The 16479-nt window shown below is 39.6% G+C and overlaps 2 protein-coding genes across 4 annotated transcripts in view; both read left to right on the top strand.

Moving 5' to 3' along the window:
- Positions 1-7452, top strand: part of MINDY3 (MINDY lysine 48 deubiquitinase 3) — a 45102-nt gene extending 37650 nt beyond the window's left edge. For both annotated transcript variants that reach the window (XM_071735150.1, XM_071735151.1), the window contains 3 exons: positions 1840-1927; positions 5021-5092; positions 6371-7452. In XM_071735150.1, the coding sequence (XP_071591251.1) occupies positions 1840-1927; positions 5021-5092; positions 6371-6520 (310 nt within the window). In that variant the 3' untranslated portion in view covers positions 6521-7452. The remainder of the gene's footprint in view (positions 1-1839; positions 1928-5020; positions 5093-6370) is intronic.
- A 6925-nt stretch (positions 7453-14377) lies between these two features.
- ITGA8 (integrin subunit alpha 8) overlaps positions 14378-16479 on the top strand; it is a 100269-nt gene continuing 98167 nt past the window's right edge. For both annotated transcript variants that reach the window (XM_071735152.1, XM_071735153.1), the window contains exons 1-2: positions 14378-14699; positions 14911-15035. In XM_071735152.1, the coding sequence (XP_071591253.1) occupies positions 14503-14699; positions 14911-15035 (322 nt within the window). In that variant the 5' untranslated portion in view covers positions 14378-14502. The remainder of the gene's footprint in view (positions 14700-14910; positions 15036-16479) is intronic.

The raw sequence follows: 16479 nt of genomic DNA on the forward strand, positions 1-16479 counted from the left end.
TTTGAAGCAGTCTACAGGGTTTGAAGTTGAAACTGCTTCACTCCACCAAACACTACAATACCTTTAAGGTCAAATCTATCAAATGAAAAAGGTATTTTATATGAAATTGTGTGCAGACAGGCAGGACTGGTATTCAATGGCAGCAACTAACCTTCTGCATCAAGACTCACCATGTTTTGCTACTATATGCTTAACCCAGAAAGAACTATGTGCTTCAGCTTTTTTTACATCTCCAAAAGATGGTTCTGCTCTTTCATAAACATATGGTCTGGTTTATTGGGGTCTAAATCAGTTGTTCATGTAGAATGGCTGTGGAGACTGCCAGTTTACTACCACAACCATCTGAAATTTGATTGATGCCATTTTCAGTCCTTTCAGATGTTACAAAGTAGGACAAAGTTTACTGAGTTGTTCTCTGTGGAGAATAGGATTGAAAATTGAAATCAAAAGGCACCCAGGAAACTAAAGCAAAACAAAAAGGCAAGCATTCATATTATGTCAATAAGTGGTGAAATCTGCAAAAGGTTTTTCTAGAGGAAGGGAAAGAAAAAAGCCTAATTTAATAGGTCTGAGAGGCTTTCTTTTGGCCTTTTTTTCTGCTACCTCAATAAGTCTGCAAAAATCTTGTTTCTGCATTCAGCAGTTTTTCCTTTTGGCCTCCAGGGTGTTTGTGGCATGTCCTTGGCCTTTTTTATTCTGCAGAGCACATCAAATACAAAGTTATGTAGGAAGAGCCAGTCAGAAAGCCTACTGTATTGCAAAGCTGTGATGGAATATTCAGTCTTGAAACATCACTGCAATAAAAATGTTATCTAATATTACTGTCTAGAGGAACTGATTAGTTTTGGTTATAGATGTCCTGTCCAGTAATGTGGAAAATGAGTATAAATAACACATTGCAAATTTCATATGGGATTTTATGTTTGTTTTTAAGTAAAATTAAAGGCACTGCTTCCAAGTGTACTATTTACATTTTTAGTTCAAGAACTAAATGGAAATTCTTTGTGGTCATCTAATTCAGACCTTTAAGCTTCTCAGAATCTCAAGATGAATAACAGTAATATCTACTTAGAGTTTAAGAACTAAGGAGGGGAAAACTTTGAATTTGGATTGACCATTCCAGTTCTGAATGCCATTGTATATGATTTTAGTAACATTTTTTATTTGTTCCTATTTGTTTTTTGTTTGTTCCTAAAAATCATCTGATACTCATCGAGGCACCAATATGAGTACATCTGTCAATCTTTAAAAGCTAAAAGTACATTTTTTAAAGCCCAGCAGAACCAGGAGACTTGCAAGAGGTTTGTAGTTCTGATAAGTCATCCCCAATACCAGATTAATATTGTTAATTTTTTTATTTTTTACTGGGTTTGGCTTCTTTGATATCAAGGAATTGATGTAAGTAAGAAATGTATCTGTTAAACAATTTTAGTTTGGTGTTCTTGGAGAATCTTGGAGGCTTTTCAGATCTTTTAAAAAACAGGTTGTTACAAAGCTGTATTTAAAGGATGACTGTTCTATGTCTAAGTTCAAGAATGCTTACAAGAAAGCAAAGTGCCTTTTGGGCTGTAAATCTGGTTTTAGATTATATGGGTTTCAAATTATTTTACCAAATAAGGTGATCCTTCAGAATTATCAGTTATTTAATTTAAAATAACATTAATTTAAAAATAACAGTGTTTTGGCAACTTGCATGCCATTCTGGTGCAGTTGTCACAATTAAAAATAGAATAATATTGCTGTACTTGGCAGCCAGTACTGTGGTAGCACAGCAGAACTTAGTCATGCAAGAATAAAAATGTCTTACTCATACTTTTATATTCAATCTTTTTGTCATAGTGTAAACCTCATGAAGACCAAATTAGACCCAGAAGGACTAGGCATCATATTACTGGGTCCTTTTCTGCAAGAATTTTTCCCTGAGCAGGTAATCAATACAGTTTTATTTCTGCAGAGCACCATCTATTCTGTTTGTCTTTTAGATTCGTTACACACTTCCAGCAATATCACAGAACTACTTCTAATAATAGGTTGTACATTTATTTGATACAGCTGACCAGCAAAAAACTGACTGTATTGCACAACAAACTGTAAACTTTTGTTTTGCATAAGGTGTCTATGATTTTTTTCAGCTTAACAGTGGAAGGAATCTCCATTGCAGTGAAAGGTTCTAAAAGTAACTTCAGGAAATATATAATCATTTTGCATAGAATTTGAACTGGTTTCTGCATCAGAAAGTTCATCTGAGTTTAGTTTTTCTGAGAATAAATGACCATACTATTTTTATCAATGTTACGAATGTCTGCTGTAGCTGCTAGCAAATGGGAAAAGGTTACAAACTTATTTAAATACATATGTTTTTATGTAAATCTCTAATAATGCAAAAATTTTGACAGTATAACAAAAAATGATAGCATATGTGGAAGCTACTATCTGCCAGGGTAATGGAAAATTATTTTCAATCTGGAAAATTATTTTCCATCTCTCAATTTTTCCAATTATTCAATAAGATAGGACCACCACTGAGAAGCACTGCTGTCCTCTTCTTCCTTTTCCCTGGGTCATGATTTCCTGCCCTCATGCTTCCTTCTCCCTCCTGCCCCCAGAAGCTTTTGTGTTCATGTATGTGGTAACCTGGAACAGGGAACTGGTCTGGATGCAAGTGCACTTTGCAGGTTTATGGAAGCTTGTTCCACAGACATGCAAATGCTTGTGTTTGCAACAGAGAGAGGGTTTCCCCATTAACAGAAAGGCTGGTAATGCAAGAGAAGGGCTAAGTTGGGGGCTTCTGTGGCTTAAGATGTCATGTCATTGAATCTGTATGGCTCAATTTTTACAACCAAGGAAATGTGAAAGCAATAATTTCTGAATGCCTTCAGGAAAAGTCTTTTCATTAAGGGTTGTGCAACACTGTTTGGATGTAGTATTCTGTACTATGAAACAATCTGGTGATTCAGAAGGCACTAGAACTACACTGCCAAAGATGGTAAGGTCTGAACACATCAGATAATTCATCATCTAGAGGAAAAAGGAGTTGGAGTGTTCATTTTCTCCAGATTATCAGAGTTACGTCTTCATTGTGTATTTGCCAACTGTTTCTCCTTTCTTCATTTGTATATCCAGAAGTGGAAATAATCTTAAGAATCAAATATAATCTTATTTCTTACAATTATATTGCACTTGCAAAACCAGAGGACTCCAATGCTTAATTTTAGGGCCCAGAGAAGTTCAGAAACCCAAAGCATATTGTCCATAATTGACTGTCCAGTATTACAGGCCATAGGTAGCTGGGGGAGAAAACAGCCATCAAGTGGGGCTGCTGCCTCTGTTACCTGTTGCTGAAGAGTATCACTGACAGAAGAAGGGCAGATAGAGAAAGAGCACATCCCCATCTTTAGTAACCTAGGGAGCTGGTGGAGGAACTCTTCTCTGCTGTCAAGCTGGAGCCCCCAAGTCAATGTCTGACCATCAAGTACTAATTCCCCGCTGCACAGGAATTCCCACCACTCAGTTTTGACTGTGCCAGGAACCTTCCCTGGCTCCAGTACAAAACATGGGAAGTGTTGCTGCCTTGAGGGTACAGTCTGAACAATAAGTGCATTTTGCCCTGGGACCTGCCAGTATCAGTTACTGAATAATTACTGAAGGCATGGATATGTTGTCCAATTTGTACTTCATAGATCAGATACCAGGAGCCCTTGACCATATTGACAGCTCATTCTGAAAGTGAAATTCTGCAGAAAGGAAGATGAATGTCTGCCTTTAAAAAACTGTGATAAAACACCAGATGCCACTGATGGCTGGAATTGGTGATGTTCCCCTTTATATAGCATTTGAACAAATAGCTAGTGCTCGGGAAATCCAGATTCAATTCCTTTTGTCTTGAGACAATTCAAAATCATTCTGGAAAGTGCTGAACTCCATCTCAAAAGCAGGAGGGAATCTTATCTTTCCATTTCAAAGATGTTGGCTTAGAAGAAAAACGTTCAAAGATCATTCAGCCTAAGAGCATAACTCTTGAATTCACTGGTAGCCCTTTTTCTGTGAAACAATTACTGCACAAAATTTTTAACATCCATGTAATAGGAACTGGAAAGCAGCACAATTTTCTTTCAGGGTCAGCCTACCTTCCTCAGGGAAAAGACTAAGTATCCTTTTTCCTTCCCAGCAAAGCCTGATTTTATTTCTCTCTGTGAAGCAACTTCTTTAAGTAATTAATGCTTACCTTCCTTTTCACCACTCCTCCCTCCATTAAGTAGCTTGGTTTGCTGTAGGAGACCCATGCAGAGATAAGGTTTTTGAATCATTTAAGAGGAGAAAAATGAGTGAGGGCTCTTTGTAATCTGATGGATGTAACCTGAGCAGATTTCTTCTCGGTTCAGTCTTTGCCACTATGTACTTAAAAAAGGGATAAACTTCTGTTTGGAGCCTGATCCAGCCTGCATAAAAGAGATGGTATTACACCTGATTTGTTTGTTGTGATTCAGTGAAATGCAAAGCTTTTCACTCCTTTTAGGACTAAAGTATTTAAAGCCTGCTATAGTCGGCTGAACAAGGTGTTTTCACAGTTTACAATTAGGCAAGCATGACCATAAATTACTTTTTAGCTCTCAAATGGAGGGTTAGAGATTAGATTTGGTCCTTAGTAAATATTTTACTTAGTAGCATTCAAACATAAATACAGGTGAATGTGGCTACTATGTGAGGTGTCTGAATTGAAAAATTAAAACAGTTTCTACATACTTACAGATGAAGTTGTAGCTTAAATGTCCAGATGGACATAGAAAATCACAACTTGCTCTTGGGGGCATTGCCCATTAATTTACTAACATAACTTTATTTCTTGTAAGAAAGGAAAAATTAATAAAATATTCAAGATGATGTCACATGAAAGAAATTTTATTTTTTTACAATTTCTTTGAGTCTTCCAGTTTCAATGCATCTATCTAGTTGTAAAGGGAAGAGACCCTAAAGGCACAGTGTATATGTTACATGAAATTAACTGTCTTCTTTCTACCAGGACTCAAGGGTTTCAGAGTCATTCACTGTTTACCATTACAATGGACTGAAGCAATCTAATTATAATGAAAAGGTAAGAATAAAGAAACCTAAATCTAGCTCTACTAACAGTACTGTGCAAAAACTAACTCCCTGCATTAACTTGTAAAACGGATGATAGTGACAGGGAAGATACATCAACTTGAAACAGACTTTTTACAAAACTATTATTTCAGTAAGTTTTTTCAAAAATAATATAGTTGGAAATGGCTTTGTGCTTGTGATCATATTTTAGTTAGTTCACTGGATTAGCTGGCTATACCATATCTTCTAAGCTCTATGCATTTTGAATAGAGCACTTCTGCTTATTCATGAGAAGTGTGATCTGATCTGTAAAGGGCAATGTAGATGTAGCACAGACAAACTGCACCTATTTCTATAAGTAACCTAAAATGAAATGTTTGGAATTTCTTGTGAAATATTTTAGTGCTCCAGACTCGCATTAAAAAAAAATTTTTTTTTTTTTTGGAACTTGAGGACAAAAATGACCTGTTTAATTTTCAGCTTTCCTGGAAGGATAGATATTCATGACACACTGCAACTGTTTTTAAGTTAGTTCCTGAATTAGCATTTAGAGTAGAGGAATAGATAGAAGTGTTAATAGATAGAGGGAACAAAAACTTACTTCAAGTAAGAAGACTCTTCAAGAAAACATATATATATACTCAGTCTAAAGAATAGATTGGGGTTAAGTCCTTAAAATTACTCAAGTGAAATCTCCAGCAGTTCCAGACCCGAAAACAAAGGTAAAAACATTTGAAGATGCCTTTATTTTCTCTACTGAACACATATACATTATCAAGAAAATTTAAACTATTTTCTGGTTTTAGGATTCTGCCTTTGTAATTGTTTTTATTTGTTTGTTTTATTAATAGAGCAGATTTGTAACAGAATCTCCATTTTATGGAAAACTAATTCCATAAGCTTTGGTCTAAGGAACAATGTCCTTATAAAAATAACAATAGTAAACTTGGCGACTGTAACTGCAGTGGATCTATTGTCACAGAGTTTTTGCTTTGCATTTTCTAGATTCCCCCCCTCCCAGTTTTGGCCTTTACTGTCTATTGAAGTAAACAGTCAAGTGAATATGGTCTGATGAGGATTTTCAGGCATTTGAGCCTAAGAGATTAGATTTGTTTTTATTTCATACCTCATTTTACTTTTCAAAAAAAGTACATAAAACGTGATGGATTTGATATTTGTAGTTTAAAAAGTGTTATTTACAAATCCTCTCCAAATCCAGCTAAATAATTATTTCATTTTCGAGTTTTTAAACAGAGGTAGGCTGACATAATTGGTTTTCTTTTGACAGGTCATGTATGTAGAAGGCACAGCAGTTGTTATGGGTTTTGAAGAACCAATGCTCCAGACCGACGACACTCCCGTAAAACGCTGCCTGCAAACCAAATGGCCATACATAGAATTACTGTGGACCACAGACCGATCTCCTTCTTTAAATTGATATGTTGCCCATCAACAACATAACTGCTATCAAATGCTGGAATGGGGACACGAGCACTGGTACTTGCTTGGAAAGTGGTATACTTTGACTGTGGGAAATTATACACTGGTATCATTGATGAATTGTAAATAATTATTACAAAACACTTTTTCAGTGTTAATTGGAATATTTAATTTTTTAATCAGATTGATTTCTATTATAATAGTTTGTCTTTTTGGCCACTATAGTACTGTTAATGTGATTATCCTGAAAAAAAGAAAAAAAGCTTACTTATAACATCTTAACATTATTTTGCCATCTCATGAAGATTTGAAAAATGTCTGATATTGCAGAATCTGCGTATTGGATGTCAGATCTTCAAAACATAAAACATAGTCAGCTTCCTCTGAATCATATAGGCATGTTTTATTATTTAAATTATATTGGCTTACATTACAGTACCATAATGTGTGGACTAGCCTGGCCTTTGCACTGGATATGTTTTAAGGAGTTTAAATTTTCTGCAATTTTTCCTAAAACCTAATTTTACCTAAAGAGCTTGCACAATGCGACATAAATACATTTTTAGGAATATTAATACGTATAATTCATAAATACTCTTTCTTGGAAGTTGTATATTACTGTGGCTTAGTTATCAGGCATGTTAAAAGTGAAGAGAAAATCTGAGGAAAAATAAATGTATTAATATTTATTTGAATTTGTATAAAAGAAATGTAAAAACAGCAGAAATAATTTCTTGTTCTATAATCTCTAAACTATTCAGACTTATAATATTGCCAAATACCTCTTCTCAATTTGTCCAAACAGCAGTGTAAGCCAGCGTTATTGTATGTGTTAAGTGCATGAGAACATCTGTTATTACATTATTATATTCCTTTATTTATTATCAACTTGTTAGCCCTAAAATAAAATCTTTTCCTTGAATCATCCAATATTGGTTTAGTTTTGTTTTAATCAAACTTTTTTACTGCTTCTCTAAGATGATGAAAAGGGATCAAAAGACCAGGTTTTGAGCTGCACATATATCAGGAAAAACAAAATAAAACAAAGGAATATAATTTATTGCATCCTACCTGTGATTATAGGAAGCCTATTGACAGAAGCACAGAATTTCACATTCAGAATTATTTACATTAAAAAAAGTAATTTCATGTGTAAATAACAGTATGACAGTAGAATGATCATCATGCAGGAAAACAAGCTAATTTGGTTGAAAATGAGGTTTGAAGTGTGGGAGAGAACACCTTGTTGGCACTGTAAAGCATGTAGTAGATATAGAGAACATCCTTGGCATGACCCTTGCAGATAGATCCTCTGCAAGACTGTGCAGTGTATCTGAGATTTACATCTGTAAATGTGTGCACCGCATAGACCTGAAGTGGGCTGGCCTTGAGTGGCTCCCACCTAATGCTGTGGGTTCCACATTCCTTCACAAACCCCTCCCAACAGGAGGCCTTCTCATGGGCTGCAGTTCTTCACAAACTGCTCCACCATGGGTCCTTTCCTTCAGGAATGGGCAGCTTCAGCACGGGTCCCCCAGAGGCCACAGCTCCTTCGAGGAGCATTTCTAGCATGGGCTTTTCACCAGCGTCAAGGCACAGCCACCTGCACCAGCGTGGGATCCTCCAGAGGCTGCAGAGAAACAACCTGCTTCACCAAGGACTTCTCCACAGGCAGCAGTGGAATCTCTGCTCCATGCCTGGAGCACCTCCTCCCCCCGCCTTCACTGTCCTTGTTGTTTGCAGGGCTGTTTCCCTCACATTTTCTCACTCCTCTCTCCCAGCTACCAGTGTTTTTTACTTTTTCTTAAATATGTTATCACAGACACCAGCAGCTTTGCTGACAAGCTTAGCTTTGGCCACTGGTGGATTCATTGTGGAGCCAGCTGGAACTGACTCTGTGCCACATGGGAACAGCTCCATGTGACTTCTTACAGAGGCCACTGCTTCAGTCCTGTGTCCCCATTGTCCCCATCAAATACTGAACAAGTTCGATCAGAGCCTGTTTAATAATCTAACTTCTAAAATTACCACAACAGTCCCTTATTGAAGAGCAAGTAGCAGTGTATCTCACCTCTTTTTGAGATTTATTTTCTGAAAAAATAATTACTTTTCTTAAAATGCTCAGCAGTGATAGGTATTTGCCTAAGTCAGTTTTGCGCATTGAGGATAACTGGTTTTAGGCAGACTTGCACTGACATCCTGGAAGGTGATGATTCCTTTCTTCTCCTGGATTCTGGTGTCTGCCTTGGCTTGTATTAGAGTATCTCACAACAGAACATGCACTGAAGCATAGCTTGAGTCTGTTAGAATGAACAACCTTTTTTTAGTCCACTGACAGATGTAATTTATTTTCTGCCTCAGAAAAAAGTAATATAGAAAGCGAGCTGATGCAAGGTCTATATATAAACCTTCATCTGGATTAAAACTTATGTCATACTCTGGGGGAATTGAGCTGATGCTCAGTATGGTACAAGAAATCTTATCCCTGCATTTTTGTTTTTCCTTCCTCCAGCTGTTTGAGGCCTGGCTTCTGGTTTACTTCACACATTTTTGGACTATAGAGGCTAACTAACAGTACTTAATGGAATTAAGCCAACTCATCTTACAGCCTCAGCCAAGAGCTGTCCTTTCCTCCCTGATGGACAAGATGGGAGAGAGTCTGACTCTGGAAATTCACCTTTTGTCCTAGAGGAGTTTAGTTATTTAGAAGACAGATTTGCAATACATGGGGCATTAATGTCACATACTTTTGATTTGCTTCCATGGGAAAATAAGCAGAAACCTATATAGTTTTCACAGATTGTTCTGCTCTAACTGCTAAATATATAAGCTAAATATATATGCTACATATACATATATGTATGTGTATATACTACAGTTAGCAAACTGAGGCTTAGTCAATAATACCAGGGCACTCTCTGGCACTCAGTACATGACTTAACTATCCAAAGCAAATTGCTAATGCTAACAATAGGAGATCATATGAACTAAATAGGCATTTAAATGACATTTTGAGTGATACTCTAGGTGAACGATTTTTATGTATTGCACAGTGGTTCAATTTTAATTGCTAGGAAAAGGTCAGTGTCTTCTGGGAGATGAGGACTGCCCTAGCTGGCAACATGGTACAGTCAACAGACGATTGAGTGGGTGGTCTGGAAAACAAGAGTCCTCCCTCTCATATCTTGAAGCCCTGTGAAGCAGAATAATGTTCAGCTACCTGTCGGTGTCTCAGCTCTAAATTCACTTTCATAACAGAGAAGAAAAAATGGTCCTGGGGTCATCTGTTGAGAAATGATTTCCACTTCAATGCATGCTGAAGTTCGCAGTTAGATATTCTAAATAAATTATGGAAAGACTACTTTCAGTGCCTCATACCAGCCCAGATGAGTTAAGATTTGAGCGCTTAAAGCTAACATGTATTTTTGCTTTGTTAGAGCTTGAGCTGTTCAAGGTAAGAAGCCAGTACAAACCCCAATGTAAATATCGTCTCATAATCCACATGAAGAGCTGTTTGAAACAGTGAATCACTTAAGTACTTGCAGGGTGCTTAGGGTTTTTTTTTTAATATTTTTGTTGAAATTCTTGGCTTTATCTTTCAGAAAGTTATAACTTCCATTTATGTGATCCACCTGTATGCTTTTTTTATTCTCCATCCTTCATGAGGATGAATTTAGGGCAGAGGAGTCCAAGATGGGCCTGGATGGAGCAGGCAAGTAATGTGGGAGTAAAATCCATTATGGTATTGAAATGTCTATGTCTGCACAGGAACGAGGCATTCTGCTAGTGTGATGCATGCTGTGGTGCATTTGCATTCCAAATAGATGTCTGTCTGCAGAGAGCCTGTGGATAGTCACTCTGCACACTCTCAAGTGTACATGGAGCTGCTTAGCACATAGCATCAGGCATGCTCTGGAAAGCACCTTCAGGCTTTATTGTGGGTTGCTGAGTATTTTGCTGCAAGCCTGCTGACTGCAATAGCCTGGGAGATGCAGCAGTGCTGAGAACACCCACAGCATCCCCTGCAACATTCCTATTGTTCAACACTTTAGGGTGCTCGAAGCAGCCAGTCTGTGCTTTCACAAAGGTGGAAGGCTGGCTCATTAGATTATGGCTTACATTGATACCATGGGACTAAACTAATTCACTAATTCACTTATTCACTAAGTGAAGAAAAGTACAGTATTTCCATCAGATCTCTTGAAACATTTTTTTCACAGTCTGTAAGTTTAGGTTGCTAGAAGGCTTAGTCTGCTAACTCTCAAATTAGCTATAATGCTTTTCACATACTAATTACTTGCTAATATTTTTAACCTGGACAGTGTTCACAGAGGAAAGGTTCAAAGCTGAATGCTGCACACCCCTTGTTGACATTTCAGCCTGAATTCAGATCCCACCAACCAGCATTTGGGGAAAGAAGAAACAGAACCTTGTAGTAGTGAAGTTATTAGTCCAAGGGGACCTAGCAAACCTTAAAGTACAGCTTAATGAGTTTGCTAATTCTTAACTGTTCTGGACACAAGCAAATACTTGTCAAGTTTTTTATTCCTAAATGCAATAAAGCATCAGTACACAGATGAAAACCACAGAATGAACCAGACCACTTCACTGCTCTCAGATTGTACATGGGCTAAAAGGGACAAGCAGGTGCTCAGCTTCAGAAGTTGGCAAGAACAAGGCTGACAAGAAATTCCTGGGTGCTATATAGCATGGTCACACCCTCATGCTTTTCAACAGGATAATCAGTACAAAATACTGTCTGTGTAACAGTAATTGTAATATTCCAGTTGCAGTACAGGAGAAGGCTTCCTGACTATAGAAACAAAACTAGGTAACAAAGAGAAAAGGTAGGCTTTCCTATGGGAACCAGACACTTAGACTTCTGTACAGCCATGTTTAGAAAAGTTTTAACAGTAAGTTTGACATTAATTTTGACAAGATTTATGTTAAAATCTCATAAATTTAAAAAAAATATTTATCCTTCCTCTGCTGCATAAATAAGATTAAAGCTTCATGACAGTTTTCTATGAAATACTAATATTTCCATAGAAGCTTTGACTGATCTATTTTTAAGACTGGAAAGACCTTAATGATATATTAACTTCACCAACTGCATTTAAGTTGTAGCAATCCACACCATGAATCTTGTAATTTTCTGTATAAATTATTTGGTCCCACATCTGGCCTTCCAGTTATTCTGTTGGGTAAATTACTTTTGGACTCCTGGCTAAATGTTCTTATAGTAGCTCTCTGTCCTGGCTCTAGGTCAGGTTTCAGAACCTATTAAGACTTTTCAATTCAATATTCAAAGCAGTTAATCTGCTGGGACACAGGTATGTGAAAGACTTTGGTCTTCAGTCTACCAAAAAATGGGGCAGATGCTTACCTGCAGCAAGGCAGAACACAACATCCAACCTAAGGCAATCAAGATCTGGAATAAGCCTCCACTGATCAGAACAAGTCCAAGTTATTTAAAGAAACACTGCAAATCCTTTGAAAAACTAAAAGATTTTAATTTTGTTTCTCTCTTTCAATTGATTTGGAACAATACACTCATATTTCTCTCATTAAAAAAAAAAATAGAGGAAAAGGGTAAAGGGGTAAGAGGATTTTGAAAGGTATTTCCTTTTTTTTATTCTGCTCTGCTCTCTATACAAGTTTTAGCACTGATAGCCATTTGAAGCTGTTTTTTTCCTTTTTTACAGCAGTTTGAACTGACTTGGTAAGGTGACATACATTTCAAACTAAAGGACTGGTACAAGGGGAGCATGTGAGAACTGCTTATATTCTTGCTATGCCTCTACTGCACTTCAATTGTGTGAACACTCACCTGCCTCCAGCTGTGCTAATAGCTGAATTTTGTTGCTATTTTGGATAGGTCTGTAGAAGATGGATACAGCACCAGAATGTGCTGCCTCCTCACTTCCTGAATTCCCGAGGTCTGGTGTACTGAGTTCTCAGAGACCCTGTGACCCCATTGTGATGCTCAGCACTGGAACTGACTGTCATGCTAAAAAAGAGCAAGGCATTATTATTACTTAGTATAAGGTAATATATCTTTCCAATGCCTTCCGCTGCCTTACAACTCTATGACTTTTAAGAGTAGGCATTAACCCCACAAGTCACTGAGGTACTCCATAGATCTCTAAGAGATCCTTGTTAAATGTAAAATAACAAAATAATGACAGTGGTGATGTTTCACTTTCATAGCAAGAGTAAAGTCAGTGTAATTGTAAGGCGAGCAGAATGAAGGAATATTACAAGCCTGTGGGGACAGCTAAGGGTCACAGTTAATGCTGGAAATAAGCACACTGTTCTATTTTCATGAACTGGAATGTCAGTCTTATCTGAATAATCATGCCATAAAGTACTTAAAATAAACACAAAAGTAAAGGAACCAGGACCTCAGAACAAAACGAATTTCTGTCAGCAGTTTTCATAGGTATGTTCAACCATAGCATGTTTATAAATGGGTTCTCTGTTCTTCTGATCTTTATGATATTGTTTTAGACATGTGTATTTCAGGATTTATAAATTCTGAAAAGCAATACTTTTTTCCTCCCAACAGAGCTGATTTAATAGAAAATAAAATGTTTTTCCTTTTCATCCTACCTTTGAGTTGGCCAGAAATAATACCAACAAGAATACTGTGTTCTCACAATGTGACTGTGATGCCCCAGATAGCTTTGTAGGGGAAGGGAACGTTACAGGCAGAGTCAGTTTCTACATAGTCTTTACAAAAAACAAACAAACAAAAAACCCAAACAAAACCAACAACAAAAAACAAAAAACAAAAACCAAAACCAAACCACCTAGAACACTATTGTGGGGCTCACAGGGGCAAAGCAATTCAAGGCAAGAGTTATACAGCTTCATTATTAAATAGTTTTATTAAGAAATTATCAGAGGAGCTTTATAATTCAATAAATTCAATTCAATAATTCAAAAACTCATGCAATAAAGCAGTACTGGATGTTTCTGTAGAAAAGAGGCATGGCACCTACTCCTGCACGGAGCTGTGGTCAGGGCATGCAGTAAGGTTTTCTTGGGTGCCAGTGTAAGGTGCATTGGCATATTAAAACTTTATGCACCCAGGCAAGCACCAACAGAGAAACTTCAGAGGATGCACCTCCTTGAGTGTTCTGAACCATGTGGGTTTGTCTTCCCTGTGATTAGAAGGGGGTTTTGGTTGTTATTTTATAGCCATACTGACATTCACATTGCAATGTGATGAAGGTTTAGTTTCCTAAAACTCATCTTCAAGCATCAGACTCTTGTAAATGCTGGAAGTCGAGAGAAATTCCAATAGAAACCACAAGCCCCAACTCTGCCACTCTCCCCTGCAAACATGGGAGTAGCCAGGTGTAGCCATGGGGTGAGTCTGCCGGCCAGAGTTAAGGGGATATCCTCCATAGCATCCTTTTCTCCCAGCTTCAGCGCTGTTTCCTTGATGAAAATCTTCATGAAGAAAATCTTCATCGCTCTTCCCAGATACAGCCTGGTTAGTGCAGCAAAACCACCCCAGGCAGCACCTTCAGCCTCCATGGAGGCACCTCGCCCCGGCCCTGGCGTCGCTCCCTGCGCAGACAGGTTATGGGTCCCCGACCCACCGCAGCGCTGTGAGGTGGCATGAGGGGGTCCATCGGGCTGAAACGCTGCCTTGTAGAGGAACAGCTTCCCCGCTTAGCCACCGCGCTCCCGGGTCGCCTTTCCCGCACCTTCCCGCCGAGCCGGGGGCCGCCGGCACCCGCGGGCTCCGAGCGCGGGCCGCCAGGGGGCGCCCGAGTGCACCTCGCCCCGCGGCGGCTGAGGCGGAGGGTGAGCGGGGCTGAGCCTCCCCGCTGCCCCCCGCCCCGCCGCCAGCCCACGGCGCTGCCAGACCGCCCCGGCACCGCACGGCTGGCGCGCAGCTGCGCTCCGCTCCCCTGCCGGACGCTGCTGCCTGCTGCCCAGCGGGAGCCGGCCGCGGAAAGGGCGAGGATGCTGCGCCTTGGCCGCGGGGCCGGCCACTCCCGCCGCCAGCAGCGGCTGTCCCCGCTGGTCCTCCTGTCAGCGCTGCTCTGGGCACCGCCGTTGGTGGCCTTCAACCTGGACGAGGAGAAGCTGACGGTGTACAGCGGGCCCCCGGGCAGCTACTTCGGGTACTCGGTGGACTTCTACATCCCTGGCCCCAGCACGTGAGTGCCGCCGCCGCCGCCGAGCGGGCCGCTCCCCTCAGCCCCGGGTCGGGGGGTCCCGGCTGTGCCCGAGCGAGCGCCGCCGGGCTGGAGGGGGACACTGGGGAAGGCGGTGGGCAAACGGCGGGCGGGTCAGCCCCCAGGACGCTGTGCCTGGGGTTGCCGTCCGTCGGTCCGGATCGTGCCGGTGACTTCTCGGTGTGTTTCGTAGAGTCAGTGTCCTGGTGGGAGCTCCCAAAGCCAACACCACGCAGCCAGACATTGTGGAAGGAGGAGCGGTGTACTACTGCCCCTGGCCCGGCTCCCAGTGCCGGCAGATACCCTTCGATAACACCAGTAAGTCAGCTCCGGACATGGTGCGCGTTGCCCCCTCGCCCGCAGGCCCCTTCGGGCACAAGTTTCTCCCGCGCTCGGTTTGTCCGCGTCACTTCGTCACTGTGATCTGAATACCTGCGGTGCGCTAGAGAAATCCCGCTCCTGGGTGTCCGTATGCTTGGGCTCTGGTAGCGAAGGGTTTAGTGGTCACCAGAGAAATAACAGGATCTGTGCGTAGTTCATCTTCATAACTGTTCCTTTTTTCTTTATTTCTCTCTTTCTTTCTATGTCTCACACAGTTCTCCGAATCCTAGAAGTCACAGGATTGCCAGTCTTAGCTTTCATTTTCAGTAGGGCATTTTCTGTCTGTGTGGATGGATGAAGTACCTCTCATGACATATTTAATTATTTTCAGAAAGCAAGAATTTTATTTCAGAATATTGGAAGCTATATGCAAACTGATTTAGGCACAATGTGGATAGATTATACCCACTTCCAGAATCCCAAGACAGATGTTTCTTATTTATAGGGTACACACGTTTTAAACAATTCAGGCTGTTTCTGTTTTCTGTTGTCTCTTTATAGGTCTTGAAAATAATTTAAGCCTAGTGTTTGCAGGGACTTTAAAACTGGTTGTCTTTATTTTGGCAGACTTCGACAGTTTAATCATGAAGCAAAAGTTACCATTCTTTAAGTTATATTTAATCTTAACATTTGTGATCTATTTAAATACAAACAGAATACAATTATTTTTTTTTCTGAGACTGCAATTTAAATTGGAAGAGCTTATTTCAGTGCGGCCTGTAAGCAGTGCAGTTCTTCACCCATTCCAGCTCCAGCCTCCCACACATCCTAGTATTATGTTAGTGTCTAGGAACTCAGGATGACTCTGTCATCATGATGGCCATTTTTCAAAACTGGGTAAGAGGTAGTTCCTGTTGGTGTATGTGACTACTTAGTCATGGCACTTAATGTGCAGCATATGGTTATATATAAACGTTACTGTATGGCCACAGACACTATGTATACAGTATTGTTATGATGTGCCCTGAGTGTACATCTTTAAAATAAAATCAGTTTAGGAAGTATTTCTGTCTTTCCATCTTATGATGAGATAGTTCAGGTAACAGTAGTGAAGTATATTATCTGTGTAAAATAATTTTAATAGAAAACTCAGGCCAAATGAAAATTTCATCACATTTTTTAAAAGGATGTTCTGAAAAATGAATGAAAACCTAGTGATGAAACCTAGAAGGATATCTGGCTTTCCTGTGAAAAAGTCCAGAAGAGTTGACTGAAAAGACTCAGGACAGCTCTGTAGTCCTGGCAGAGATGTCCTTTTGCAGATGCCATGTTTTGAATAATGGCACAACCATGGGCTGACGAGTGGGTATATCAACAAATCTTTGGACTGTATCACAAAATTATTCTGCTTGTAATCTCCAAAGTGTGGTTCATTCAGTCT

Source organism: Heliangelus exortis, chromosome 2, assembly GCF_036169615.1.
Source record: "Heliangelus exortis chromosome 2, bHelExo1.hap1, whole genome shotgun sequence".
Lineage (NCBI taxonomy): Eukaryota > Metazoa > Chordata > Aves > Apodiformes > Trochilidae > Heliangelus > Heliangelus exortis.